The 25,486-nt window shown below is 58.8% G+C and overlaps 3 protein-coding genes and 1 non-coding gene across 10 annotated transcripts in view; all 4 read right to left on the bottom strand.

Moving 5' to 3' along the window:
* The window catches only part of PTPN6 (protein tyrosine phosphatase non-receptor type 6), a 10,318-nt gene extending 6,046 nt beyond the window's left edge, over positions 1–4,272 (bottom strand). For all 3 annotated transcript variants that reach the window (XM_028483682.2, XM_028483684.2, XM_028483683.1), the window contains exons 1-7: positions 4,195–4,272; positions 3,994–4,116; positions 3,603–3,797; positions 919–1,108; positions 645–761; positions 445–558; positions 190–286 (exon numbers count right to left, since the gene is read on the bottom strand). In XM_028483682.2, coding sequence (XP_028339483.1) covers positions 190–286; positions 445–558; positions 645–761; positions 919–1,108; positions 3,603–3,797; positions 3,994–4,116; positions 4,195–4,202 — 844 coding nt within the window. In that variant the 5' untranslated portion in view covers positions 4,203–4,272. The remainder of the gene's footprint in view (positions 1–189; positions 287–444; positions 559–644; positions 762–918; positions 1,109–3,602; positions 3,798–3,993; positions 4,117–4,194) is intronic.
* A 5,897-nt stretch (positions 4,273–10,169) lies between these two features.
* CUNH12orf57 (chromosome unknown C12orf57 homolog) lies at positions 10,170–12,074 on the bottom strand. 2 transcript variants are annotated; one of them, XM_007108305.4, is made up of 3 exons: positions 11,646–12,074; positions 11,168–11,344; positions 10,170–10,400 (listed from the first exon to the last, which is right to left on the bottom strand). In XM_007108305.4, exons 1-3 carry the CDS (start codon positions 11,695–11,697, stop codon positions 10,249–10,251), a joined length of 381 nt encoding a protein of 126 aa, XP_007108367.1. In that variant the 5' UTR covers positions 11,698–12,074; the 3' UTR covers positions 10,170–10,248. The 2 variants fall into 2 exon arrangements, with proteins under 2 accessions (XP_007108367.1, XP_007108368.1); XM_007108306.2 differs by having other exon boundaries at positions 11,537–11,667.
* LOC112066378 (U7 small nuclear RNA) lies at positions 11,957–12,018 on the bottom strand. The gene has a single exon (XR_002892597.1). It is a non-coding gene; the product is annotated as a U7 small nuclear RNA (small nuclear RNA).
* Positions 12,075–12,875: 801 nt separating the features above from the next.
* Positions 12,876–24,508, bottom strand: ATN1 (atrophin 1). 4 transcript variants are annotated; one of them, XM_024129198.3, is made up of 10 exons: positions 24,363–24,508; positions 19,917–20,103; positions 19,455–19,643; positions 19,247–19,360; positions 16,587–18,559; positions 16,220–16,442; positions 15,142–15,838; positions 14,118–14,261; positions 13,611–13,791; positions 12,876–13,431 (listed from the first exon to the last, which is right to left on the bottom strand). In XM_024129198.3, exons 2-10 carry the CDS (start codon positions 19,941–19,943, stop codon positions 13,398–13,400), a joined length of 3,582 nt encoding a protein of 1,193 aa, XP_023984966.1. In that variant the 5' UTR covers positions 19,944–20,103; positions 24,363–24,508; the 3' UTR covers positions 12,876–13,397. The 4 variants fall into 4 exon arrangements, with proteins under 4 accessions (XP_023984966.1, XP_023984965.1, XP_023984968.1 ...); XM_024129197.3 differs by having other exon boundaries at positions 16,587–18,562; positions 24,363–24,507; XM_024129200.3 differs by having other exon boundaries at positions 19,506–19,643; positions 24,363–24,507.
* Between the last annotated feature and the right edge of the window lie 978 nt (positions 24,509–25,486).

Here is a 25,486-nt window from a genome sequence, read left to right as displayed (position 1 = left end):
CCGGGGCCCCTCTGGGAGGAGCAGAGGGTTTTTGGAGGAGGGGAGGCTCTATTGCGGGCGGAGAGGGGTCCCCCCTTGAGCTGGGGGAGGAGACCCTCTGAGATGGGGGGAGGTCGGCTGGCAGAAGGGGCATCTCCTGGGTGAATGGACGGGGGAGGGCTGGAGGCTACCCAGGGACAGGGCACTCACACGGAAGGATGTTCTTGTAACGGTTCTTGCTCTTGTTTTCTGGCCGCTGCCCTTCCAGCCGCTGGTGCGAGTTCTTCACCTCCTGCTTCTGCAGACTCTGTGGGGCAAGAGGGGGAAATGGAGCCCCAGGCCCTGGAGAAGGGCCGTCCACGGGTGGCGAGGACGTGGGGCAGATCAGTGTAAGGGGGTGGGGAGAGAGGGGACGGGGTCTGCCTGGGACCCCAGGCCCTTTGCCCTGCTGGTCCCATCACGCACCTCAAACTCCTCCCAGAAGCCAGCCTTGGCCGTGTCCTCCGACTCCTGCTTCTTGTTCAGTTCCAAGACCCGGTTCTCAATGTCAGCTGCGTTCACCCTGGTGGCGTAGTATGGCTGGGGCGAGGGAGGGCGAGAAGTCAGCCGCTTCTAGAGCTCAGAAGCTCAGGGGAAGGAAGGAGGCAGCCAGGCCCACCCCTCACCTGCCGCAGGTAGACGAAGGCGCCCGAGGCCTCCTCGATCCCCGTCCTCTTGAAATGCTCCACCAGGTCCGTGAGGCTGTCGAAGGTCTCCAAACCGCCCACTGTGTAGCGTCCACCCTGAGGGGGGCCGAGTCAGGCCACCTCTCAGGACCCGAGTCTCCCTCCCTGGACCCCCAGCCTCAGACCGAAGCCCAGGCTGACCCTCCCCACGAGCAACGCTGGAGCACAGATGGGACCCCCAGCAGGATGCCGCCCCACTACCCAGATGCCTTACCTCACACATGACCTTGATGTGGGTGACTCTGAGCGGGGAGCCCAGCCCAGCCTTGGGCTGGTCGCTGAGCACAGACAGCACAAAATCTCCAGGCTGGCTGAGACTTTCACGCACGAGAAAAGTCCAGGGCTCACCCTTGGCCTGCAGCAGTGTCTCTGCCTGCCCTCCAGACATGTGGCCATGGTACCACCTAGAGAAGACAGCATCCGGGGAGGTGAGACCGAGGCCAGGGGCAGGTGCTGGGTAGACATTCACAGAGGGGGCAGGGAAACAGGGCACCTGCCACGTGCAGGCACTCTGCTATATGCTTTCAAATCCACCACCATCACAAAAATGCTGAGAGGTAGATACTACCCATTCTGCAGATGAAGAAACTGAGGCTGAGTGATTGCACGCTGGCCCAAGGCCCTTGCTGATAAGAGGCGAGCCTCAGGACTTCTAAGCAGGCCCACCTCTGAAAGTTTAAGACAAAGGCAGACGGGCAGGCCATATCCAGAATATTTGGAGGGGAGAAGCCCAGGAAGGGTCTCCATGAAATACAGGGTTGGGCTAGGGGAACAAATGCAGAGGCCAAACCACAGAGAGTGCTGGGGATGGGAGAGACGGAAGTCACAAGGGAGGCATGATGGGGAGAAGTCCCCCAGGGGGGCCGGGAAGGCAGACAACCCCGCTGGGTAAGAGTGGTTTGGGGGCTCTGGGGTGCCTGGGATGATGTCACTGAACGAGCTGTTACAGGGGCTCAGAGGGGCTCAGAGGGGCAGAAAGCAGAACTAGGACCTTTCCCCAAAGCACACCCCCTTCCCAGGAGGAAACTGTAGCCCCGCAATGCCCAGCCCCACAGGAAACCACGTGATGGAAAAAACACAAAACTCCTTCTGGGGAGAGAGTGAGAAGTGAGGTTGTGAGGTTTCCTCAGCCCAGGGACCAGGGGAGGGGGGGCATTTTCCAACCGCAGGAATGGGGAGAAGGAGGGAGGGGGCAGGTCTGTCCCGCCCCATCTCACTCCTGCCCCAAGGAGACTGCAGCTCAGAGACTTCCAGAGTCTCCTGCCCTGTCCAGGACCCCCTGGGCCACCCCATCCCATCACTCGGGGATAGGCCAGGTCCCCAGGGCTATGGAGAGGGGGCTAACCCGCTTCCCCCAGGCCCCAGGATGAGGAAGTTTCCATGCAAATGTCAGGCTGACCACAGGGGAGAGCTAGCCAGTGAGGGGACAAATGCAAATTCCCGCAGAGGGGGTGGGGCAGCTGCAAGAACACAGCGGAGGTTTGGAGAAAGAGCCTCCTCCACACACTCCCGGGGTCAAGGGTGAGCCCAGGCCTCCTGGCACGGGTAACCAAAAGGACCTCTTAGAGTCAGCTGCCCTGGTCTAGATTCCCTCGGTCCTCGGTCCTCGACTTCTCCCAGCCCCCGCTGGAACCCAGGCCTCAGGCCCCTCCCAGGGGGTCTGCTCAGCTCCATCCCTCTTCCAGCTCCGCCCTCTTCCTGCAGCAGCTAGCAGGGCAGATCCTGGCCACCAGGACATGAAGAGCTCAAGAGAGTCTAGGTGGAAAATCCCTGTGAATGTTGCAGGTGGGGTGCAGGAAAAGGGCAAGAGGGGGCAGCCACCAAGGAAGGGCAGCCACCAGCAAGGTCATCAATGTGGCTTCCCTCCTAGAAGAGGTAGCTTCACAGGAAGCGGATCAGTGGCTTCAGGTTCTCGGGAAAGCGGTCTCCAGGGGTAGCCCCAGGGCCTTTACCTCAGCCTCATGCAGGGCTAAGTTTCAATCACTGACCTGAAAAAACTATGAATGCACATTGGGAGGCATGCATGTCAGAGAGACTGAAAGCGGACAGAATCAAAGTTCAGAATCATTTCAACAATCGATACACAAATACAGGACAAGGGCAAGTTGACTTGGCCCCAGGAGTGTGAAAAAAAAACAACAACCCAGAGTTGTTCAGCTGCCCTTCCCCTTAATAGGAGCTGTCACGGAGATGAAGCTATAAAATGAGCCACCATGTCCTGCTGAGTATTAGGGTCCCACCACCCTCCACCCGTGCATTGGGGAGACTGCATGGGAAGTAGCCAGCCCAGTTTTGGGGACCACATCTTTGGAGCCAAAAAGATGCCTGGATTATTACCCTGTGCCCAGGTACTAGGCCCCTTACACACACCCATCACACAGTTTTCAATGATCTGGGTTCTGGTCAAGGGACTCGTCCAGCTCCACCCAGCCCAAGAGGGCAGACCCGTCCTCACGGGGCGGGGGGTGGGGGGGGGGGTGGTGTTGCTGAGATGAGGCACTAAGTGTCCTGCGTCCTTCCTCATAAGCACTGGTCCCTAGGCTCTTCCTCAACATCAGCCTCTCCCTGTATTAATCCCTGCTGGGGAGGGAACAGTTACAGGAGGGCAGATTCTGTTCCAGGTAAGAAGTTCTAACAGAGCCAGACTGCTGGGAACACAGCCACGAGCAGTGGCCTCTCGGGCACTAGTAGAGCCTGGGCTGCTGGCAGACAGGGACCCTGGAGAAGGGCGAGGTGACCTTCTGTTGCTTCCTCAGGGGTGGATGGAAAGGGGCCCCAGGATCACACGGAGGGAAGAGGCCCACAGAGCCCTGAGAAGGAGCGGGGGCGGGGGAGGGGCACTTGGGTGGAGGCCAGCCCACCTCTCCGTGGGCTGGGCCAGGGCGCGAAGCCCCTCACCTCTCACTGGTGGGGTCTGAGCAGTTCAGCGGGTACTTGAGGTGGATGATGGTGCCGTCGCGGTCCTGCAGGACGCCCTGCTGCTGCGTGTAGTACTCCACCAGCTCCGTCAGCGTCGCGAACTTCTCCCCTCCATACAGGTCGTAGAAATCCCCCGAGTTCTGGATCCGAATGTGGGTCACCTGGTCCCCCACCCTGCAGGGCACCGGGCGGCGGTGAGGCCGCTGGTGCGAGAGCGGAGGTGGGGGCGGCGTGGGGGATGGGCGGGGGTCCTGGGCAGGGAGCGCGCACGGGGGCGGGGTGGACCCACACAGGGCCGGGGCGTGCTGGGGCCTGGGCAACCAGAGTGAGAGGCCAAGTCCTGGCCCCGCTAGAGCCTCGGGCCACCCACCTGACGGAGAGGGAGAAGTCGCCCTGGTTCTTGCGGCTGGGCCGAGCCAGGAAGCTCCCGTTGACCCCTCGGCCCTTGAGCAGGGTCTCGGCATCCAGCCCACTGAGGTCTCGGTGAAACCACCTGGGAGGCCGGGAGGGCAGTGAGGAGAGGGCCCTGGGGCACCGCACCTCCTGCCTACCCAGGGTCCCGGGCCCTTACCTCACCATCCTGGGGGTGCCCGGGGGGAAGGGGGTGCAGGCAACAGGGTGGAGCTGCCGAGTCCGGGCAGGCGGAGGACGCTGGGGCTAAGCCTCCCGAGGCTCTCAGCGCCCAGGTCACCTCACCACCGCGGTCCTGGTTCTGGGGCTGCCACTCCACTGGCCTGGGGCAGCCGGCAGGGCGGGGACAGGAAGGGGCGCGGCCGACCCCTTGGGGGAACTCACTCTACTTCTCCTTTTAGAGCAGAGCGGGGAGAAGCTGCGCAGGGTGGCGGTGGGCTGGGGGGAGCCCACTTCCCACACGCCTGCCATCAAAGGCCTTGGGAGCCTGGCCCTCCACACACGGGGGACACCCGAGTCGGGACACACGTGCGCCTGGCGCACTCGGGGCGCAGACCCTGCTCGGTACGTGGGAAGCCGCCCGGCCACGCGCCATCCACTCCTGCTCCACCGGCCACTTCCACGCAGCCTTCCCTGGTCCAAGCCACTGATAATGGTGACGGCGGCAACTGTCATTAGTGGAGTCCGTATGCCAGGCACTGTACTGTATGATATGGTATTTACATGCCTTATCTCATGTGTCATCACCATAGCCCCATGAAGCAGGTACCTTCGTTATCCCCATTTTCCAGACAAGGAACCTGGGGCTCGGGGAGTGCAGGGAGCTCGCCCAGGGTCGAACAGTCAGTAAGTGGCCGTGCCGGGATGCAAACCAGACGGCCTGCTTCCAAAGCCGGTGATTTTAACTACTGTATGCCAGGCCTCAGGGCTTCAAAGAACGGAGGTTGGAACTGTACTCCAATAAAAAAATAAAGAGCTGGGGCTTCCCTGGTGGCGCAGTGGTTAAGAATCCGCCTGCCAATGCAGGGGACACTGGTTCGAGCCCTGGTCCGGGAAGATCCCGCATGCTGCGGAGCAACTAAGCCCGTGCGCCACAACTACTGAGCCCGCGCGCCGAGAGCCCGTGCTCTGCAACAAGAGAAGACACCGCAATGAGAAGCCCGCGCACCGCAACAAAGAGTAGCCCCCGCTCGCCGCAACTAGAGAAAGCCTGCGGGCAGCAACGAAGACCCAATGCAGCCGAAAACAAATAAATTAAATAAAATAATTAAAAATAATTTTTTTAAAAAAATGACTCCAGGGCTTCCCTGGTGGTGCAGTGGTTGAAGGTCCGCCTGCCGTTGCAGGGGACACGGGTTCGTGCCCCGGCCTGGGAAGATCCCACATGCCGCGCAGCGGCTGGGCCTGTGAGCCATGGCCGCTGAGCCTGTGCGTCTGAAGCCTGTGCTCCGCAACGGGAGAGGTCACAACAGAGAGAGGCCCGCATACCGCAAAAAAAAAAAAAAAACAAAAAAAAACAAATATGACTCCGTCTTGCAATGCAGGGGACGCCAGTTCGATCCCTGGTTGGGGAACTAAGATCCCACATGCCACGCATGCCACAACTAGAGAGAAGCCTGCACACGCACCGCAACTTAAGCAAGAGCCCGCACGCCCCAACTAAATCCTGACGCAGCCAAAAAATAAATAAATAAATATTTTAAAAAGTGAAATTAAAATAAAAAGCTAAAAAAAAAGAACAGAGGTTGGGAGACTCTTCCACTAGGGTCGCAGAGGGAGGGGGAGACTCCGTAATTGCCAAGGCCGGGAAGCTGCCTACAGAGGGATGCCCTCCCCTCCCTTGACACACATAGCTGAAGAGGGGCCCTGGGGCAGGGGGACAGACAGAATGACCCCTATGCCCTGTCCAACCTGCACCTCCTCTGCTTCTTGTCCTCAGGCTTTGGCCCATCCATCTGGCCCCAACCCTGCAGTCAGGTAAGGAGCAGACCTAGGGAAGCAGGTGTGGGCGGAGCCACCAGCCCCCATGGGTGCATCCAGCCTATGCCTGAGCTGTAGGTTCTTGCCAAGGGGGTCTGGTCTGAATCCGCTGGAGTTCAGGACTCTGACCGGAGGCCTGTCTCCTGGGACTGGGGCTGGGGGCGCAGGGCCTGCCGGGGCTTGTCCTCAGGGCCGCTCGACCTGGAACGGCCCTAAACACTAAAAGCTTGTCATGCTCCCCGTAATTCCAAATCCAAACACAAACGTCCCCAAACCAAAGCAAGAGGAAAGAAGCCCAACGAAACAGACGCAAGAAACTCCTGTTGGTGGCTTCCCCAGGGAGGCGGACCAGGTGGCCAGAGGAGAGGGCTGGGAGGGGCCTTTCCTTCTCCCTTCCCCCTTTTTGAAAGTTATATCATGGGCATGTGTTACCTTTATAAAACTAAGTGAACCGACTGGGAGACGGCAATTCCTGGGACACCTCTGGGGTCCTGGGAATGCTCTACGGCGCGGGCTGCGTGGTGTGTTCGCGGATGGGAAACGGGATAGGCAATATTCATGCACATGATGTGTGTTGCGCCTCAAAAAGTAAGGAAAATAACTAACAAAGTGCTCAAGCCCAACCAAAGTCTGTTTTCTTACGTTGGCTACTTGGTCATTTTTTGAACATCAATTCCCCCCCCACCCCAAAAAGGGCTTCTTTTTTCCACCTCTCTCTGGGGCCCCGGGAGCCTTGCTTGGTCTGTTTATTGCATGGTCTGACACTGACTACCTCCAGTATCTTGGACAGCCGCCCTGAAAGACCATGAACTCACCCCCACAGCAGGCGGCAGGAAGGAGATGGACATCGGTGTCTCCACCACAGGGGGTCCGCTGCCAGTCTGGCTCACCTCCCAGTGCTCAAAACTTAGCACCATGCCTCGCACAGAGCATGTGTCCAATAACCAAGCTCATCCGGACCCATGCACACACATGGTCACAAGCCCGGGTCCGGTCCTACACATGCACACCCTGCTTGTCATATACAGATGAGTACACACACGCACGCACACGCACACACGCACGCACACGCACACACGCGCACACGCACGCACGCAGACACGCACACGCACGCACGCAGACACGCACGCACACACACACGCACGCACACACACGCACACAAGCGTCCACTTACGCGCTCACAGTCCCACGACATGCACTTCACCACCCACGTCCATCCACGCACGTACCTGGTTGGGTGCAAACACCCACATGTGCACACCGCATCCTGACCACACACGAAGCTGCAGGTCCATGCTCAACACTAAACACTCCCTGCACCCTGGCCACAAGCCACTCTCCTTCTGGAGCTTACACCACTTGGTGGAGAGAAACTAACTAGGAACCCAGAAACTCCTGACCTTGGAAGAAGCAGGAATTTCTCTGAAGGGGATGAAGCCAGAAGACAGACAGACACCAGGATGAGATGTACTATCTCTGCTGTCCTCTGGCAGGAAAATAAATAAGAAGCACCTCCCTTCCCTTGACATACGTGCTCTGGAGTTCACAGAGCACTTGCACACACACACAATCCCATCTGGGCCTCAGACATCCCTGTGATGTAGGAATTATTCTTCTGAATTTTTTTGTTTTATGGGAGGAAAACAGGCTCAGGGAAGCTGAGAGTTACAGAAGCAAGGGCCCACTAATTCCGAAGAGAAAATTAATTCACTTGGAAAGCAGGGAAATAAAGGTAGAGACGAAGATCAAGGGGGATGCAGAAAGACAGGCAGTCTGGAAGAGCAAAGAAGGTGAAATAGTATCTAGAAAGTTCTTGAAGTTCCCTGAGCCTCAGTTTCCCTACCTGATAAATGGGCTTAACAATATTTCCCAAATACTGATACAAAAGATCAATATGAAGTAAGTTTTGGGCACGAACAGCTTCTACGTGACATGATTAGTCCACATGCCAACATTATTTAGTAGGTCTCGTTAGCCCAATTTTAGAAACAAAAACTAAGCCTCAGAGAAGTAACTTGCCCAAGGTCACAAGCTAGTAAGGGGAAGGCAACAAACCAAGGCTGTCTGACGTGAGGCCACTGCCCTTCCCACCACACCAACCACTGCTGGAGAAGGAGGCAGGGCACTGGCACAGCCCACGATGAGGCCACAGGGGCCGGCACTCCTGCAGAGGCAGGATCTGCAAAGGCACCCGGGTGGCAGGCACAGGACCCACTGAAGCAGCGCTGGGTGTGAGCAGGGCACTGTGGCCGAGCTGAGCTGCTCTCAGAGGCTGGGACCCATGGCAGAGGGTCTCACAGGGCCAGGCTGGGGACCCAAGGCAGGATTCTGTCCCAGGAGAGGCCTTGCCAACCACCTGGTAGGAAAACGACCGAGGCGGGAGTGCGGAAGGGGTCACGGACCAGACAACTCAATCAGAACCTTGACATCAGGGCTGAAGGAGACAAGGTGTGCGCTGGGGGAGGCAGGGCACACCCCAGGGCAGATGTCAGTGTGAGAAGCAAGAACCTGCAGGACTCGGGGGTGACCAACCCATCCACTCACCGACACGCCAAGCAGGTCCTCACTGTAGCATCCAAACTCCAGCAAGGCCTGGTCTGTCCCGGCCCTCCCCACTGGCCTACTCTGCTGCAGGCACTGTCGTTTAGTTTGTTCTCCCAGCAGGGCCTTTGCACTGGCTAGTTCCCTCCACCCAGGGGCACTGGAGCCTGGCTCCTCCTCCTCCTCCTCCTCCTCCTCCTCCAGGTCACAGCTCCTGTGTCACCTCCTCAGGAAAGCCCTCCCTGCCCCCTCCGGCCAGTGACGCCGCTGGCACCCCAGTCACTTACTAGCACGTGAAGCTGTTTCATTTTCTGGGTAACACTTCTGAGAACCTGCAATTATCCTATTTAGTGGGTTCCCTGGGCAGTCTGTCACCTTCCACTGGAGTGCGTGAAGCTCCGTGAGGGCAGGGACCGTGTCTCTCCTGTTTGCTACAGTATTGGCAGCACCTTAAAAAGCACCTGACGTATAATAGATGCTCAACAGGTATCTGTTGAATGAATTGATGCAGAGGAGTGAAGGGAAACTGAAGGAAATCTGAATGAAGGATACTGGGAAGTTGAGTGGGAACAGGGGAGCCTTCTCAGATTTGCCTTTCAGACGTGCAATGTTTCAGGTGACATGGGCCCCCCAGGGGGACAGATCCTAAGCCGATGGCAGAAGCAAGGGACCAGAGGGTGAAGGGAGAGATGCAATGGTGAGAAGAAATATGCATCTGTCAGGGAGAAAGTGCTAGAGAAGGCAGGGTGGTGCAGAGGGCTACGAATGAGCCCGGAGTTCCTGACATTTTTCGGGGAAGCAGACCCAGGGCGGGGGCAGGGGCAGGTCGCACTCGTGGTCACACACCTGTCAGGAGTGAGCAGGAACACTGCCCCTCCCTCCCAAATGACCAGGAGACCATGGTACCCAGGTGGAGCAGGGGACTTACCCATGGGACAGCATTTCCCGAGGGGGTAGGGAGTCACAGGCAGATGGCCACAGGGGGCGGGGCTGAGCCCGTGGCGCAGCTGTGCGGCGGCCCGAGGTGAGGAAAAACACTCAGAACTCAGCCACGTTCCTCTCGAGGCCGCCCGCCAGGCCAAGACGCCACAGAGACGAGCCCCTGGACTTAAGAAACCCGGAAAAGGGACAGTTGGGGAGGGGCTGGCCTTAGACCGCCCACAGCAGCTGGCTTCTCCCCCCAGCCCCACGCGGACGGCCGCCTGCCTGTCCCCCGCCTCCTTCCCTGGGGAAGGGAGGAGCCACCTGGGGCTCCACCTGGCGCTCCGGCCAACGGAGCTGAGGGAGGAGGGGTGCTGCGGGCCGAGACTAGGAAGTAACCCTGGCCTAGGGAGCACCAACCAATGGGGGAGCCTCCCAGCACACAGAAGCCAAGGGGCCTCAGGAAAAGCCCAGGAAGCCCCACTCCTCAGGGGCGGGGCTGCCTGTGCAGACACCCCCCACCCCCCCAACCCAGGGCGTTGAGGAGCCGGCCCCTCCCACTCTGCCCTGGAGCTGGTTGGGCCCCGCAGGAGCACAGGGAGGATCTGGGCAGGGAGATGGAGCAGCCTGAAAGGCAGAGCACATCAGGCCAGGACGCAGAGGTTGTCAGGGTCACAAAAGACAGACGGCAAGGCGAAGTCATAGGCACATTTATATCCTCCGGAACACAAGGGTCTTCCCTGCGCCAGCAGTGCCACGGGAGGGCCAACCCTCAGGAGGCGGCCACACTGCCACCCGAAGCAGGCCCGTGGGGCGGCAGGGTCATGGGCGGCAGGAACAGCGCCTTCAGCTTGCCCGACAGGCTGGCAATCTCGGGATCCTGGGCTTCGTAAGACTTGACCAAGCGGGCAAATTTAAGGACACCTGCAAAGGGAAACGGGAGCATCAATCCACACCCCCAGCGGACGGATGTGCCCAAGATGGCAGGAGGGGGCAGCTTGAGCCCGAGTCGCTGGCTACTCTCGTTCTGGCCCCAGGTAGCTGTCTGCAAAACAAGACATATGCAGGCCTCTGCCCTGTGTGGTTTGGATCAGCTACTTCCTGGTCTACACTGGGGCACAACTGGATGGGATGCAGTGAATGAAAATATCCCGAAGCAGTGTGCTTCCCACCATCAGGTGAACCATTTTAGCAATTTCATCACAAGACCCCAAAGGATGCCCACCCACAAGATCACCAGTCTCTAACCAGGACACAGGAGGGCCCTGGGCCAGCTGGGCTGAATCAATAAACACCCTTGGGGAACACCCTGATCTCACCAAAGAAACTGAACTGCCAACCCTCAAACAGAGATGAGCTGAAACACCTTGGAGGGGCTGCAGAACTGTGCTGTCATGCAGACACCTCACTACAAGCCATCAGAACGGGTTTCAGGTCCAACTCGGCTGTGACCTCCGGCACTTGGTTTATTTCTAGAGTCTGTTCCCTCATCTTAAAATGGGATAACAGTATAATTAATGGTAATTAGAAAACGCACTTCAGACTTCGCTCGGCTCAAGTTCACGAATAGACCCTGGGCTCTGAGTGCCAATACAGTTAGAGTGTGGCCGCCGCCATGTGGCGAGAAAGGGGACTACGGCTCAGAGACCCAAAAGATCCATCGCTCTCTCCTCGACCCCCTTCCGACCCACCTTCCCCGTCGCAGCTGAAGCCATAAGCTTTGATAACCTCCTGCTGAATCTGCGTGGCCACGGGCAGCACGAATTGCAACATCTTGCCCATGTCGTTACACGCGTTGTCCCGAGCCTCGTCCATGCGCACGGCGTTCTCCGGGGCCGAAAACGCCTGGATCACCTCGGCCAGGACCACTGTGCATCAGACGCATCCCCGGAAGGAGTCCCGGGTACGCATCGGAGCACGGCCGGCGGGCCCAGCGGGGAGCACAAGGAAGAGGACAGAGAATTACTTAACGGACTGAAACCATAGTAAACCAAAGAACTCGGCCTCCGAATCCCTCGCTCTAGGAGTAAGGACCCTTCTTAAGTGAGAGACTACGGTACCGGGCACCCGCATTTCCCAGCGAAGCTGCAGCCATGTCTCTCGCCCCGGCTCTTCCTCTCGCACTCTTCTTTAGCAAGAAGCCCACCGGTCAACTAAAAGGTTTCTCACCCTTGGCCTGCTCGGCGCTCAACGCTGCAGCTTGAGCCGAGGCGGACGCCATAGGACAAAAGATGCACGTGCAACGGCGCCAGGGAAACGCCCAGAAGAAACTAGCAGTCTCCTAGAGCGGCTCTCCCAGCGGGTGGGGCGGCAGGGAAATTGCATCAGCTGAAGCCGGAAACCTCCTGATGCAGCCTCCATTTCCCCACTTTTAACGGCCGATAACGAGTTTGTCGTGAGAAAAAGTAAACCAGCCCACAGCCTAAAATTCCTCACACCTCATTCAAAGCCTTTCTGTCGTTGAAAACAAGCTGTATGGTGGGGGTTTTCCGGTAAAAACCAGAAAACCTACTAGACAAATTCTAAAAGAGCTGTAACACTGCCGGGACGTACCCTGGAGAGAAGGTGGCATGTCCACCAACTCCACTATTGGTGAGGGTGAGCTCCCATGGCATTTCCTAATCTTTCCTGCTATACAAGCAACAGGGTACACTGCAACTTTCAGAACGGAAAACAGTATTCAAAAGAACTCTCTTAAATCATTCGTTTCTAGAGTTTGTGAACGTTTGGTTCAGGCCTATGCAAATAACTCGATGCCGATTGGCTGAGGAAGAAGCCAGTCACTCCCCTTTAGTTTTTAAGAACGTAGACCGGGATTCGCAGCAGTAAAAGCTTGGCGTTGAAGCAGCTCCCGCGCTTTCCGAAAATGGCCTTGTGTTGGGGGCGGGGTGGGGGGAAGCTAACGCCCTCTAATTTCCTTTCCCTTCTGGGCGTTTGAAATTGTTACCCACTCCCTCCTCAAACTATAGGGTGGTTAAGACTCCTGGATTCTGAACGCTTTAACTTATTGCAGCCACGCCCCCTGCACATCCGCTTCAACACCATTTCTAACTATCCTACGGAAAGGATGCAGGTCTCTGGTGGCCCCTACCTGTGGGACCGGTGGCAGAAGCGCCTCCCAAGTCTGCGTAGTTCCCTAGAGCTGTCCCAGGCCGCCAGCATCGTGACTTGCGGGCCTTGGGAGGAAGGCCAAGACTGCCATAACGGACCCCTTCAGGGCAGAGCCAGGGCTCCAGGACCCCGGGCTCTTCGAGGTCCCCTCTCCAACTCTCCAGGGGCCCCACCCACCTCCGGGCTAGTCTCCGGTGATCCCACAGCTTTCTCTCGAGGCGTCGCCGCGCAGAGACCCACGCCCCCAACCCACGCCCCGTAGCCCACAAAGAAACAGCCACAGACATCTTCCTGGGGAGTCGTGAGGATGTTTTTGTTTGGTTGGTTTTGTTTGGGATGTTTTTTAAAGAGCGTCATATAGATATTTATATATATAAATTATTAATGTGGGGGAAGGGCAAGGGGCATACATCGCAGTGGGGGGCGCGCACACGGGGGCTGGGGAGGGGCAGGGGCGGCACACGATGCTACGCAAAACAGCCACATCTAACAGATGAAATAATCACACCAAGGGGTGGGGGAGAGGCGGTGGCCACGGGGATGGAGCGTGGGGGGGGGAGAAAGGCGGGGGCCAAGGGAGAGGGACCTGGTCCAAGATGCTGCGCGCTTTCCGCCCTCACCCCCGCCCCCTCCCCACCTCCGCACACCACAGGAGCCTTGGCCTTCCATCTGTCCCTTCCTCCTCCCTTCTGCCCAGAGGCCCAGGCCCTGGGACTGAGCGGCACCCCCCTCCGCTCTGAGTGGCAGGCGGGGAGGGAGGCCTCCTGGGTCCAGATGCAGGGGCCACGGGTGCTCTCTTGATCGCAGGTTCTACAGCGGCTTGTCGCTTTCCTTCTTCAGGTGACTGGGGGAGGAGGGGGGCAGATCAGGGACTGAGAGACTGAGGTCCATCCTGACCCGGCCCCTCTCACAGCGGACGGTGGGGAAGGGGGCCGCTCCCACGGGAGCCACACCCCATCCCAGGCGGGCTGCCCTGCGTCCCCGCTGCGTCCCCTCCGGCTGGCCTAGGGCGCCCCGCGGTACCTGTAGTAGTCCTCCTGGGCAGGGAGCGGCACACTGTGCAGCGGGTGATGGGCGTGCAGCCACTGTTGCTGCTCGAGCGCCAAGCGCTGCAGCTCAGCGGACTGCGCGTGCATGGCCTGCAGCTGGTGGGCTGCTGACATCGGGGCAGAGAGGGAGGCTGGCAGGTCCCGGTAAGGAGCAGCTGTGGGCAGGAAGGGCAGGGGCCACGTGACTGATGGCGTACTGAGGTAGCCAGCCGCTTTACATGCAGAGGAACTGCCACTAATCAACTTAGGTGACGGCCAGTCCAGCAAGTTGCCAGGGGTGGTTAGGATTCAGGCCTCTTAGCCTGGCCCTAAAACCTGTGCCTCTTGGGCAGGGCCTCAGCCCTCCTACTCCCATTCCCAGCTCCTCTGGGCACCTCCTCATCTCTCCCCGAGCCCAACCAGGCCAATCCCACCACCTAACTTCCTCCTTTCGGCCCTTCCTTCATGAGACCTTCCCCAAGCCCGAGACCTCCATCCTTACCAAAGAGCTGGTGACGAAGAACTTCGTTCTCGTGCAGAGGGTGAGGAAGAAGGGGGTTGGGGAGGGTCCCAGCTGGGTAGGGGATCCGGGTAAGGTGAGACCCTGAGGCCAGGGGGTCAATGAGAGGGTGCACCGAGGCAGAGGCTGGAGGGTAGAGAAGAGGAAGGTGTCACCAGAGGGAGGTTTGGGGAAAGCCATGCATTTGGGTGAAGGCATCCATGCCTGGGACGAGAGGTGGACAATCACACACTGGGAGATCCAGCGGATCAAGGAGGCACAATGGAGGAACTAGGGGCCTGGGAGATGGACAGGGCAAGACCCTACTGCAGTGGCGATGTACAGATGGCAGAGGACAGGAGATTACAGTTGTCAGAGGGACCTGAGGAATAGGGAGGGAGGAGTGGACTGTTGAGACGGACGAGGATAGGAAGTTTAGGAAATGAGACGGGGAGGAGCTTAAAAGAGAGAAAGCGCGAGGAGCCTGCAATGAACGTGACCGTGAGGCTAGATGGGGCAGTGTTCCGACAATAAGAAATGCGGTGAAAAGACCGTGAGTAAAGCCCGTTGTCAACTGTGATCCCACAACCAGAGCCACAAGGCTCTTTCCAGAAGGTCACAGATCTAGAGGCAGAGAGGAACATGAAACACCTCCGCCAGGGAGGGGAGAAGATGGCAAGAGACGAGTTGAATCCAGAGGAAGAAGAAAATAGTTATGTGAAGGGCTCCGAGACAGGGGCTGTGAGGGGAGGAAGACCGTGCTCCTTCAAAGGTTTCCACCTTGGGCCTCTATCGTGGGTGGGCACCAGACCTGAAGAGGGCTGGGGTGTGGGGAAGGGTGTCCGTGGCAAGGCTGGGGCAGGAGGAGACAGGCTGCGAAGGCAAAGACCAGGGCAGCAATCTCAGGAGAGAGGCTCAGGCCAGACGTGGGGAGGGAAGTCCTGGCCCAAGGAACAGAGGCACCCGGTCACTTGCCAGGGGGGCAAGGCGGCCTCAAAGGGCCTGGGCAAGGAAGCAGGAGTCTCACCTGCATGGATGGCATCCTGCTGGTGGAGGTGCAGGTGAGAGTGGATGTGGGAGTGCTGGTGGTGATGGGGGGTCACGTTGAGCATCTGCAGCCGGGCCAGCGGGTCGTTGCCCAGGGCAGCCACCCTTTCTGCATGCTGCCTCTCAGCTGCCAGACGCTCCGCGTAGGACATGTCAGGCCGCAGGGCTGGCCCAGCTGCCAGCGCTAGACGTTCTCTCTCCAGGGGCCCCAGGCTCGGATGAAAGGGGAAAGGGTGCAAGCCAGGTGGGCCAGGCTGCAGAGCCAGGCCCCCGTGTCGGGGGAAGGGATCCAGGCCTGGCCCAGGGACCCCGTGTAGGGGTTCCAGCTCACTAGGCTTCACCTCGAAGCCAGGCTTGAGGCGGTCACGCAGGTCTCGTTCACGGGCTTCCCGCTCCCTCTCCCGGGCTGCTGGGTCACTGCTGTACAGGGCCGGGACATTGTAACCCAGGAGCCCCGGGTCCACTGCCCCCAGGGGCACGTAGAATGGATGGTTGCGATTTCCAGGAGACATGACGTGGGGCCGGGCGTATTCACTGAGGGTGCGCAGGGCTGGAGTGTCGGGACCCAGGTAGGGGGGCACTGTAGCCACAGCACTGCCCGGCTCAAATGGAGGGCGATGGGGCACTGGGCCGAGAGGTGGGCACTCCACTGGAGCACGGCCCTCCTGAGCCAACTTCTGTGGGATACACGGAGAAGCGGGGTCAAAAAGGCAGGTTGGAAAGAGGTGGCTGGTCCTGGTCCTCAGCTGTTCATGTCTCAGCATTGACTACCTAAAGCTTCAACTTATTGTCCCGCCAGGGACTTCCCTGCCCCTTCTCTTCCTATGTAGGTTAGTGGCTCTTCCTGCGATCCACAGGTACTCTGACCTGAGCTTGCCTTCCTCCAGCCCAGAGATGCGATTCCTCCCGCTGGGACCCTTTGGTCTCCATTTCCTGGGCTGCAGTGGCTCCTCCTCTCCGACAGGTGGCGCATGACCCCCATCCCCACCCCTCGAGCCTCCCCGAGTGGCGTAGAGGGCGGGCCAGAGGCGGGAGGCGGCGCGCGGTGACGCACTCACCACGCTGCGTTCCAGCTCGCGCTCCTTTTCGCGCTCGCGCTCCTTCTCGCGTTCCCGCTCGCGCTCGCGCTCCTTTTCTTCGCGCGCGCGCTGCTCGGCCTCGCGCCGCACCTTCTCCACCAGGTCGGCTCGCTTCTTGGCCAGCTTGGAGCCCTCCAGCGGCACGAAGTACAGATCGCTGCGCGCGCACGAGTTAAAGCCGCGGTCCAGGTGTTTGTTGAACCTGCCGGGCGTGGAGGCAGCGCGCGCTCAGTCCCTGCGAGCGGCCTCGCACCAGCGGCCGAGACCAGGGTCTGGAGTACTTTGAAAAGCACCACACGAACGAACGCAAGGCCCGTCCCGCGCCCGCCACCCCCCCGCCGCTCACCTGGCCGACTGGCTGGCGTGGCTGGGCACGTCTACCACCTTGGGAGGGGGCGAGGGGCTGCGGGCCGGGGGCGCCGGGCTCTCGGGGGTCTCATATTCCTCAGCCGGCTCCTGTTTGATCTGCGTGGCGCTCAGGGGCGGCGCTGAGGCGGGGGCCGCAGGCGGTGGTGGCAGGGATGACAGGCCCGAGGGCCCCGCAGGCGGCAGCGGCCCGGGCCCCACCGTGGGCGAGCCCGGCTTGAAGGTCCCTGGGCCTGCGGGCGGCGAGGCGCCTCGGTAGCCCGGTGGGGTCCCCGTTCGGAAGGAGGGCGGGGACCCCGGCTTGTATCCGGGCGGGGTGGCTGTCTTGTAGGCCCCTGGGGAGGGGGCTCGCTTGCCATACGGTGGGGGCCCAGGTGGGGAGGCTGTCTTGTAGCCTGCTGGCGAGGAAGCCACTGTGGCAATGACCGTGGAAAGCGTAGACGAGGAGGTGGTTACCGGAGGCACCGGTGGGAAGGGGTAGGGCGCCCCTTGGGGGCCCTGGGAAGGAGAGGGGTGTGAACACGGGTAGGACCCTTGAGAGGAGGAGGAGGCATTGGAAGAGTTAGAGGCTGGGGGGCCGCTGGGACCTGCTTGGCTGTAGGCCACCTGGCTGTGAGGTGGAGGCAGGTGTGCGGGCCCTGGTGGGTAGGGCCTCAGAGACCCCAGGGAGGGAGACATGGCATAGGGGTGTGCGTGGTGGGAGCTACCGCTCTCCAGGGGGTGAGGATACGCCCCCGGTGGAGGGGGCCCAGAGCCCCCATGATGCTGCTGCTGTTGCTGGTGGTGGTGGTGATGTGTCGGGACTGGTGGGTGGGCAGTGGATTGGCCTCCAGCTGAAGGAGGGAGGGGGCCTGGGTGGGCATTGCTGTTGGCCAAGAGGCGGCCATAGGGAGGAGGCGGCGGGGGACCTTGGCTCCACACAGCCTGGGATGGGAGAGAAGGCTGAGTGTACTTGGGTGGCTGATTGGAGACAGAGAGGCTGGTGGGGGGAGGGAAGGAGTGGGGATAACTGGGCAGTGCCTGGGAAGCTGGGTACTGGGAGGCCGAGGCCGAGGCAGAAGAACTGGAAGAGGAGGCTGCTGCAGAGCTGCTGCTAGAGGACGAATAAGGATACCTCATTGGCGGGGCGGCAGCAGAAGAGGTGGACGCCGGGGGCAAAGGGTGGGGTGAGGGAGCGAGAGTGGGGCCCTTGTCTGGGCCCGGAGGAAGTCCACCCATACCCTGCCCCATGGCATGGGGAGAGGGCAGATGCCCAGCTAGCGGCTGGGCCCCCAGGCCAGGAGGAGAGGCGGAGGCATTGTTAAGGGGTCTCAGGGCAGGCGGGGGAGGCAGGTTTGGTGTCACGTGGGGGAAGGTGGCTGGTGGTGGAGCAGACGATAGGTTTCCACCACCAGCTGGAGTGTTGGGTGGCTTTGTTGGGGGAGCACCACCAGCCCCAGAGCCTGATATTGAAATGGGGGTGGGGGGCTGGGGGTGCTGCTTACCCCCACTAGGGGCCCCCACTGAAGTGGCAGCCCCTCCCCCCTTGGGGCCCACTGGGGGTCCAGCCAGAACTCCTCCACCAGCGCCCCCAGGATAGAGCTGTGGATGAGGGGGAGGGGCCCCTGGAGGAGCCTGGAACATTCGAGGTGTGGGAGGCTCCATGGGAGCATGATACCCAGTGGGTGTCCCAGAGGGATGGGATTCAAAGCCAGGCTCTGGCTGTCGGGGGGTGCTATCTGGAGGGGGAGGGGAGGGAGGAAAGAGTGGAGGTGGGTGGTAGGGGCGGGCTGGGCCCTGGGACAGGCCAGAAGACGAGTCGGAGTCATTCTCCACGCTTCCAGGGCTGTAGATGCTGGGGGACGTGCTTCGGTTATCCTGGTCGATATCCCTAGGGTCGCTGCTGCCATCATCATTGAGGCTCCGCCCATCCAAACTATCCAGATCCGAGGGAGACTGTGGCCGAGGGAGCTCCTGCTGTAGAAGAGGGAGGGCCATTTTTCCCTTTCCTTTTCCTTCCTTGCTTCTGGATTTGGGGCCTCCCTCGCACAAAATAACATCCGGCTCACAGCACACCACGGCACCACGATGCGATGAGTACTCCTGCTGGAGCCCCTCTCCCTGCCATCCGGGGATCCCCCTCTCCCCACACAGTCTCTGCTGCTCCTCAGCAGCCGTCTGAGTTCCCTCCTCAAGTGTCCGTCTCTAGCACCTTCTCCCAATCCACAGCTGAACCCAAATCCCTGTCTTCCACCAGCCCATCTGCCATCCCCTCATCTCATCTACCCCTTTCACTAAACATCCCAGAAACCACTGGTTCTTAAAAAGACCACTTCTGCGTGCTCCGTATGATTTATTTGTTCCTTCCACTGAGACTCCTCAGCCTGGATCTCCTCCCCAGCCCCTGCGTGAAAGCCAGCACCTAGAAGAGGAGGGCTCGAATCCCCACACTCTCCAGTCCCCTTCTGGCCCTGCCTCATCATCTGACAGCCTGGCCAAAGCCCTAACGATCTGACTTGAGACAAGCTACTTTAATAAGCACTAGGATAAGACTTTTCTCTCATATTCCAGGCAAAACGAAAATAAGACGTGTGAGCAAAAGGAAGTTTGGGTGGAAGAACGGTCAGAAAATGGGTCAGGATGGCTGCAAGGGTCTCCCACCTCAGTTTTGGTCTTTTTGGGCGCGTTGGTCTCCTCACTTTCACTCTCCGAGATCTCCTCACTCCGGCCCTGCTTGCTGACCTTTGGGGTGGAGGCTTCCTCTACTCGGGCCTTCTGTTAGAGAGAAAGAAAATTCCTGTCCTATACCTCCCGAGCTCTACCAGTACCCTCAGCCAGACAGGAAGTTCCCCCCAACACACATACACACCATCAGCCCTGGTGCCTGGGCATCCTGTTGCAGGACATGGGGACAGAATACCTTGGCCGTCTGCCTAGACTTCTCGGCTTTGCCATCACTGCTGGACGTGCTGACCCCTCCGGGGGAGGCCCGGCCCCTCGATCTCAGTTCTTCCCGGGGCCCAGGGGCCTCTTTCTTCCGTCCACTCCTCATTGACATCTGAGGGAGAAGGAAGCAAGCAGATAATGTCATTTTCTACATTGCACCTCACTTTATCATGTGCCTTATTTCTATTCTTCCCCTCCAGTGGGTGTCCCAGAAGGATGGGGTTCAAAGCCAGGCTCGTCTGCTGGCGGGTGGAGGTGCTGCCTGGCGGTGGAAGAGAGGGAGGAAAGAGTGGAGCTGGGTGGCAGGGGCAGGCTGGGCCCTGGGACAGGCCAGAAGCTTCCCCGCCCTTGATCTTTCGTGTTTCTCATTTTAGCTCATACTCACTGAGTCTTTATTCTGTCGTGTCTTCATTCTTCAGGCTGTGGAGACCCCATTCTCCTCCGCCTGGGCAGCTGAATACAGAAACTTATCTGCTTCACCCTAAGTTCCCCACAGCTGTGGCCTAGGAAGCAGGATCTCCAAGTTTCCAGTACAGGCACCTGGAACTCACACGGTCTGTTTTCAGTGAAGCCTGTTGGAAAAAGACCATCAGAGTCTCCAAATTGGGGAACACTAGTCTGAAGGGGACACTACCGTGCCTGTCAAGGGGCTGAGTAAGCAGCTCAAGCCATGAGACACCGCTGGCGTGCCCATGGGCCGTCCCGGCCACCTGTGAGGGTAACTCTGCCGGCAATAGCATCCCTTTCATCTCGTGGGAAGGCAGAAAACGCCGAGGTGCCTATGCACCCCAGTTCAGGAGATCACACTGTCTCCCCCTTCACGATCCCTAGGAAATAGATGCACGCACACGAACTCCACAGAGCCTGTAAGAGGAGCGTAAAGAAATGTAGCTGAAGTATTAGCTAATTTATGGAGTACCTTCTTTACGTCAAGCCCTTACATGTACAATTTCATTTAATGTTTACAACCAACCCTGAAAAGGAGGTATTCTTATTATCCCCATTATATAGGTGAAGAAACTGAGGCTCAAAGATTGTGACTGTGACTTGCCCAACTTCGTGTGATAAATACACAGTGAGGAACCAGTGACAGCACCAGAATCAAGCCCCATCTCCCTGACTCCAAAGCCCATGCTCGCTCTTCAGTACTTAGCTGTACTCTCATCAGAAGTTGGTGGGGAGAACTCTCAGAAGGCCTAGATGGGTCCCAGAGATATGAAAAGAATCTTTTTTCACATCAGAGTAGGTGGGAGAACAATGTCCCATTCTACAATGCAAAGGCACACAGCCCGACCAAGCCCAAGACCAAACCTAGGTATCCCCAAAGTGTGGAACTTCAATTCTGAGTGTCATAAGACCCCTGCTCCAGTGCTTGCGTTCCCTACGGCTAGAGGAAGTCAAGGCTCTCACTCTACCAACCGAATCAGTGAATATCAGTGGGTAAACAAGACAAATGTACACATTTGTAAGCCTATCTTCCCACCTGGCTTAGACAGGGACTCATACCTCCTCACAGCCTAGCTACATATCTCTATCTACATAGCCAGCAATTTTCGTTTGCACTTGTTTGTATTTTTTTTTCTTTTCTTTTCTTTTTTTTTTTGTATTTCTTGCTAAGTGTCACATCTCTCCGTATTACTAACCGTAAGATCTTTTGAGAACAAAAATGATATCTTCTTACTGTTTTCTTCCTTTCTGTATTCCCCACAGATGTCATGTATATATGGATGTTCTGGTCTGTTCTTGCTACTGACCTTTAAACCTACTAACTTCAGTAGGTCTTCTCGAATGAAGTGCTGCTGGCCTCAGTGGAAATGGAGTAGGCTTAGGCACCTATTCTGAGTGAGTTAGGAGGCCTGGCTAGGGAAATAGCCTTTCTACATTCTGTAGCATATCTTTCCCAAGGAATACAGAGTAAATACCTCTCACTCACCTCCACTGAACCCTACTGAGGCATGCAGCGAGGGGTGAGCCTAACCTTTCCAGGAAGCTTAATAACAATTTACTTACTTAGAGTCCCGAACTAGCTGGGACGGAGCCCCCTGTCTTCTGAACTTACAGGTGATGCTCTGCCCAGTACGCCAGCCATTTCTCTTGCATTACAACTATTACCACATTTTTGAGTTGTTGTGTGAATTGCTTTTCAAATACTGTCAACCCCCCAAAAACCCAAAGAACAAAACCCAACATAACAAAAGGGGAAAACAATCCTAACAAAAGCACAAGAGAGATGACTGTGACTGGTGTGTCTTTGCCAGCCCCTTAAAGGAGGGTGCTTATCTCTCCTTCCTATCACAGAACCTGTTCACGGTTGATGAGAGTCAGGGGATCCAAAAGGTCAGAGAAAGGCAGGGATGTACCTGAAGAACAGAGCAAGCCTCGCGTGACCCTCCCCCACCTCAACTTCTTTAATCAGTTAAAATCGGATAAAATTAGCAATGAGTAGCTCTGAAGGAGAAAAACAGTCATAAAAGTGTAGGTGACCCCAGGGAGAAGGAGTGGCAGCAGAGAGAAGGAGGTAGGGTTGGGTTATATATACGCTGGGGTATACATACATATGTATATATACACATATATACATGGAGCATGTTTTAGCACCAACAAGCTGAGCTACCCTCCTTCCTGTCCTAGTAGCCGGTCACCGTAACTCCGATCTATCTACAAGCACCTACTATGTGTCTGCAAAACACTAAGCACATTCACCTTCAGCACCTTACTGCAAAAGCAAAAAGATAAAGGCCAGATTGTGGAGGTGAAAACATGGAAAATAGGGAAAGAGTCTCTAAGTAAGAACAAGAAAAGAAGGGAGAAATCTGAGGAGGCTGTCTGAAGGAATACACTGGAGGCACAAGGCTTTCTAGGATGGGCTTGGAGGGTGAATTCCAGGATCTTTGGCCCAGCCTCCACCATCATTCCAGACCTGCCAGACTCACAAACCAGTCCTAGATAACAGTGCAGCCCAGACCAGCAGATAACAAGGCACTGGCCTAAGCCTTAGAATCTACAGTTGTCAGAGGGGCCTCAGATACCATCTTATCTATAATCCCTTCATCTGACAATGAAGCTGAGGCTCAAAGAAAGAGAAGTGACTGGCCCAAGGTCAGTTAGTTAGAGGTACAGCCAGGACTAGACCCAGGTCTCCTGGCTCCTGTTCTGGAGTATTTCCACTACACCAGGCTGTTCCACAGCCCTCTCCCCTGGGCCACCCTCACCTGGGATGGGCTTGGAGAGCCCAGCCATTCCTACAAGGTCAGAGAAACAGAGGTCCAAGGTTAGCTGAGGGAAGGGGTCACTGTGGGGAGAGTCTGGGAAAGACGAAAAGGGATACTTGGGAAGGAAGACTCAAGTTTAGGAAAATGGAAGAATGCAATGCAAAGAAGCAAAAAGACTATACAAAAAGTCCCTAATAATGAACTGCCAAAATGTGGTATAACTTGGAACAGGAGCACTTCTATCCTCCCACCATGCCTAAAGGGAGGGTCTTAGAGAAACAACTATGACCTGCAAGTAATATGTCTACCTGTTCCTAAAGACAGCTGGACGGAAGGGGGTGGACCCCTTGGGGAACCTCCTCTCCATGAGCAGCACCAGAAACATCCTCCAGAACCCAGCCAAGAGTTCCAAGGGCATAGCCAAAGGCCCAGTCAAGATTCTGAACCCCCATCTATTAGCCATCCCGCTGGACCATTGCCAAGGCAACAAAATGGCAGAACCTGCCCCTCAACAGTCCATCCCAGGGGTCCATCTGCCAGCAACTCCCCCTACAGTTGCCAAAGCAACTCCTGTCCTCCTATAGCGCCCTCAGGGAAGGGAGCTTAAGAGTACCTACCCCGGTGGAAATAAGTCCATGCATAAAGCGAAATCTCTGAGCACAAAACAGTAATGAAGATCCACCCCGTCTTAAGGAAACCACAGCTAGAGGGGCAGTGCGTGCTCTGGGGATTTGAGGGTGGGGGTCACAACTTGTTTGCAGTGCCTGTAAGGCTGCCCAATTCTCTCCTCTGTTTCCACCCTCCCAGAAACCCTTGCTCCCTAACTCTCCCTTCAGGGTTCCAGTCTTCCTCCTCATCAGTTGCAGGAGGACCCACACTACTGGGCCCCAGTGTGCCCCTCTCCAAGAAGTACCTGTGCCTGAGATTGGAAAAACAAGGTCAGAGGTGACCCGGGGTAGGGGAAAGAAAATTGAGTCACAAAGGCATCACTTTCCCACTTCCACCCGGGAACACGCCGGGTTCTTCTTCCCAAAGGCGGCCCTCTCAGAGCCCCCGTTTCCCCAGGTTCCATTCTCCTCCCTCATCAGCTCCAATCCCTCTCTTCCCACCTACCACACCCCTTCCCCATTTCCCAGCTCCCTTCTACACCTAGCACCCCGAACCCCGGGCTCTGAAACCCGGGTTCTGGGCCTTTGGGGCTTTTCCTGGAGTCCTCAGGCCCCACCTCGCTGCCATCTCTCCATTCCTTTTTGCCTTCGCCCCGAAGCCCCCTCCCGGGCATCCCATTTTTCCTCCGCCGACCCTCCACCTCGGGGTTCCTCTTTGGGTCCCAGGGTCCTGGCTACCCTCCTGCCCCATCAGCCCTCCTCCTGAGATCCTCCCACCTCCCCCCACCTTCCCGATCCTCCGGGTGCCCCGGCCCCCATCCCTCCTCGGGGGCCGGCCCCACCCCCTGAGCCCCCAGCCTCAGGCCAGGCAGGGCCCGCAGTGGGGGCCCGGATCGGGAAAATAACAAATGGAGGCGGCGGCGGCGGGAGGGGGAACTACGAGGGGTGGGGGTGGGGAGCCGCGGGCCAGAACCCGGGCGGGCCCGAGGCCCGAGCCGCGGCAGATCTTACCTGGTTGTAGCTCGGGACGGTTGGCTGGCTCCGAGCGGGATTCGGGGCTCCGGCGCCTCCGGGGGGCGGCGGCGGCCGCTCCCCCGCCCCCCTCTCCTCTTCCCGGCTTCAGTCGCCGCCGCGACGGCGGCGGCGGCGGCCCCGACCCCCCCGGAGGGCGGCCCCCATCCCCCCTTCTACCCCACCTGGCCCGGATCGCCCGCCCGCCTCCGGAGCAAATCCCGATCCCCGCTCTCGCTCGGCCCCTCCCCAGGCCCGCCGCCTCCCCAGGCCACCCGGAACGCCCGGGCCGCGCAGCCCGCCCCCGCCGCGCCGCCGCCCGCCCCCGCGGCCCCGCTGGCGCTCCGCTCAGCTCCGACCCGCCGCCCGCCGCCCGCGCCCGCCCCGCGCAGCCCGCACTCGCGCGATCCCCGGCCCCCTAGGCGGCCTCCGCCCGCGGCCCCCGCCCCTTCCCGGGCGGTCGTCTCCCTTGCCCCCTCCTGGCCCCTCCCGGAGGCCGGCGGTGCCCCCGAAACGGGTCCCGGCCCCAGGCCCCGGCCCGACGCGGGGCTGCGGGCGGGCGGACTGGGCTGCGCGTCCGGCGACTCGCACAGGAAAGCGGACGGCGAAGGGAGGGAGCTTGGGAGAGGGGGATGGGAGAAGGGAGGAAGAGGGAGAAGGAGGGAGCGCGGAGGAACGGAGGAGAGAGGGGCCGGGAGGGAGCCGCTAGGGAGGGAGGGAGCGCGAGGCGAGCGGCGAGGCGAGGGGGGAGGGGGATCCGGAGAGGGGGAGGCGCCGTGCGAGTTGTCAGAGACCGAGGCCGAGGGGGCCCGGGCGCGGGGAGGGCTTCGCTCAGGCGGAATGCGGGGAGCCCGCGGGCCTGGCGCGGGAGAGGGCTAGGTAGGAGGGGCCGTGGGTTGTATGGGCAGTTATGAGGGAGGCTGGAGAAGTTTGGGGGCCAAGGGGTGTGCGGTAGAGGTGGGGGGGGGAGCCTGTGGGTTTGTGGCAGGGATGGTTGGAGAGATGGAGCTTCTTGGGGGCCACGGGGGCAGTGAGGTGTGTGACAAGGGGAGGGGAAAGAAGCTTGGGGTGACAGCGTCTTTGGCAGACATGTAGCAGAAGAGGTTTGGGAGGGCATTTGTGAG

This window comes from Physeter macrocephalus, unplaced genomic scaffold (genome assembly GCF_002837175.3).
Source record: "Physeter macrocephalus isolate SW-GA unplaced genomic scaffold, ASM283717v5 random_55, whole genome shotgun sequence".
NCBI classification, from domain to species: Eukaryota; Metazoa; Chordata; class Mammalia; order Artiodactyla; family Physeteridae; genus Physeter; species Physeter macrocephalus.
The sequence above is the reverse complement of the archived record's forward strand: the minus strand, read 5'-3'. Positions and strand labels throughout refer to the sequence as shown.

What these genes read in the sequence shown, in the direction of transcription:
- ATN1 (XM_024129197.3), bottom strand. Translation starts at nt 19,943, where the DNA reads ATGAAGACACGACAGAATAAAGACTCA. An exon ending in GCAGGATGCCATCCATGCAG is followed by an intron (nt 14,262 to 15,141) that starts GTGAGACTCCTG and finishes TCTACCCTCCAG; the next exon opens with CCTCTGCCTCGGTGCACCCT. An exon ending in GCCCAGGAGGACTACTACAG is followed by an intron (nt 13,432 to 13,610) that starts GTACCGCGGGGC and finishes CTCCTCCCCCAG; the next exon opens with TCACCTGAAGAAGGAAAGCG.
- CUNH12orf57 (XM_007108305.4), bottom strand. Translation starts at nt 11,697, where the DNA reads ATGGCGTCCGCCTCGGCTCAAGCTGCAGCGTTGAGCGCCGAGCAGGCC. An exon ending in GAGCGCCGAGCAGGCCAAGG is followed by an intron (nt 11,345 to 11,645) that starts GTGAGAAACCTT and finishes TCTGATGCACAG; the next exon opens with TGGTCCTGGCCGAGGTGATC. An exon ending in CTTCAGCTGCGACGGGGAAG is followed by an intron (nt 10,401 to 11,167) that starts GTGGGTCGGAAG and finishes TTCCCTTTGCAG; the next exon opens with GTGTCCTTAAATTTGCCCGC.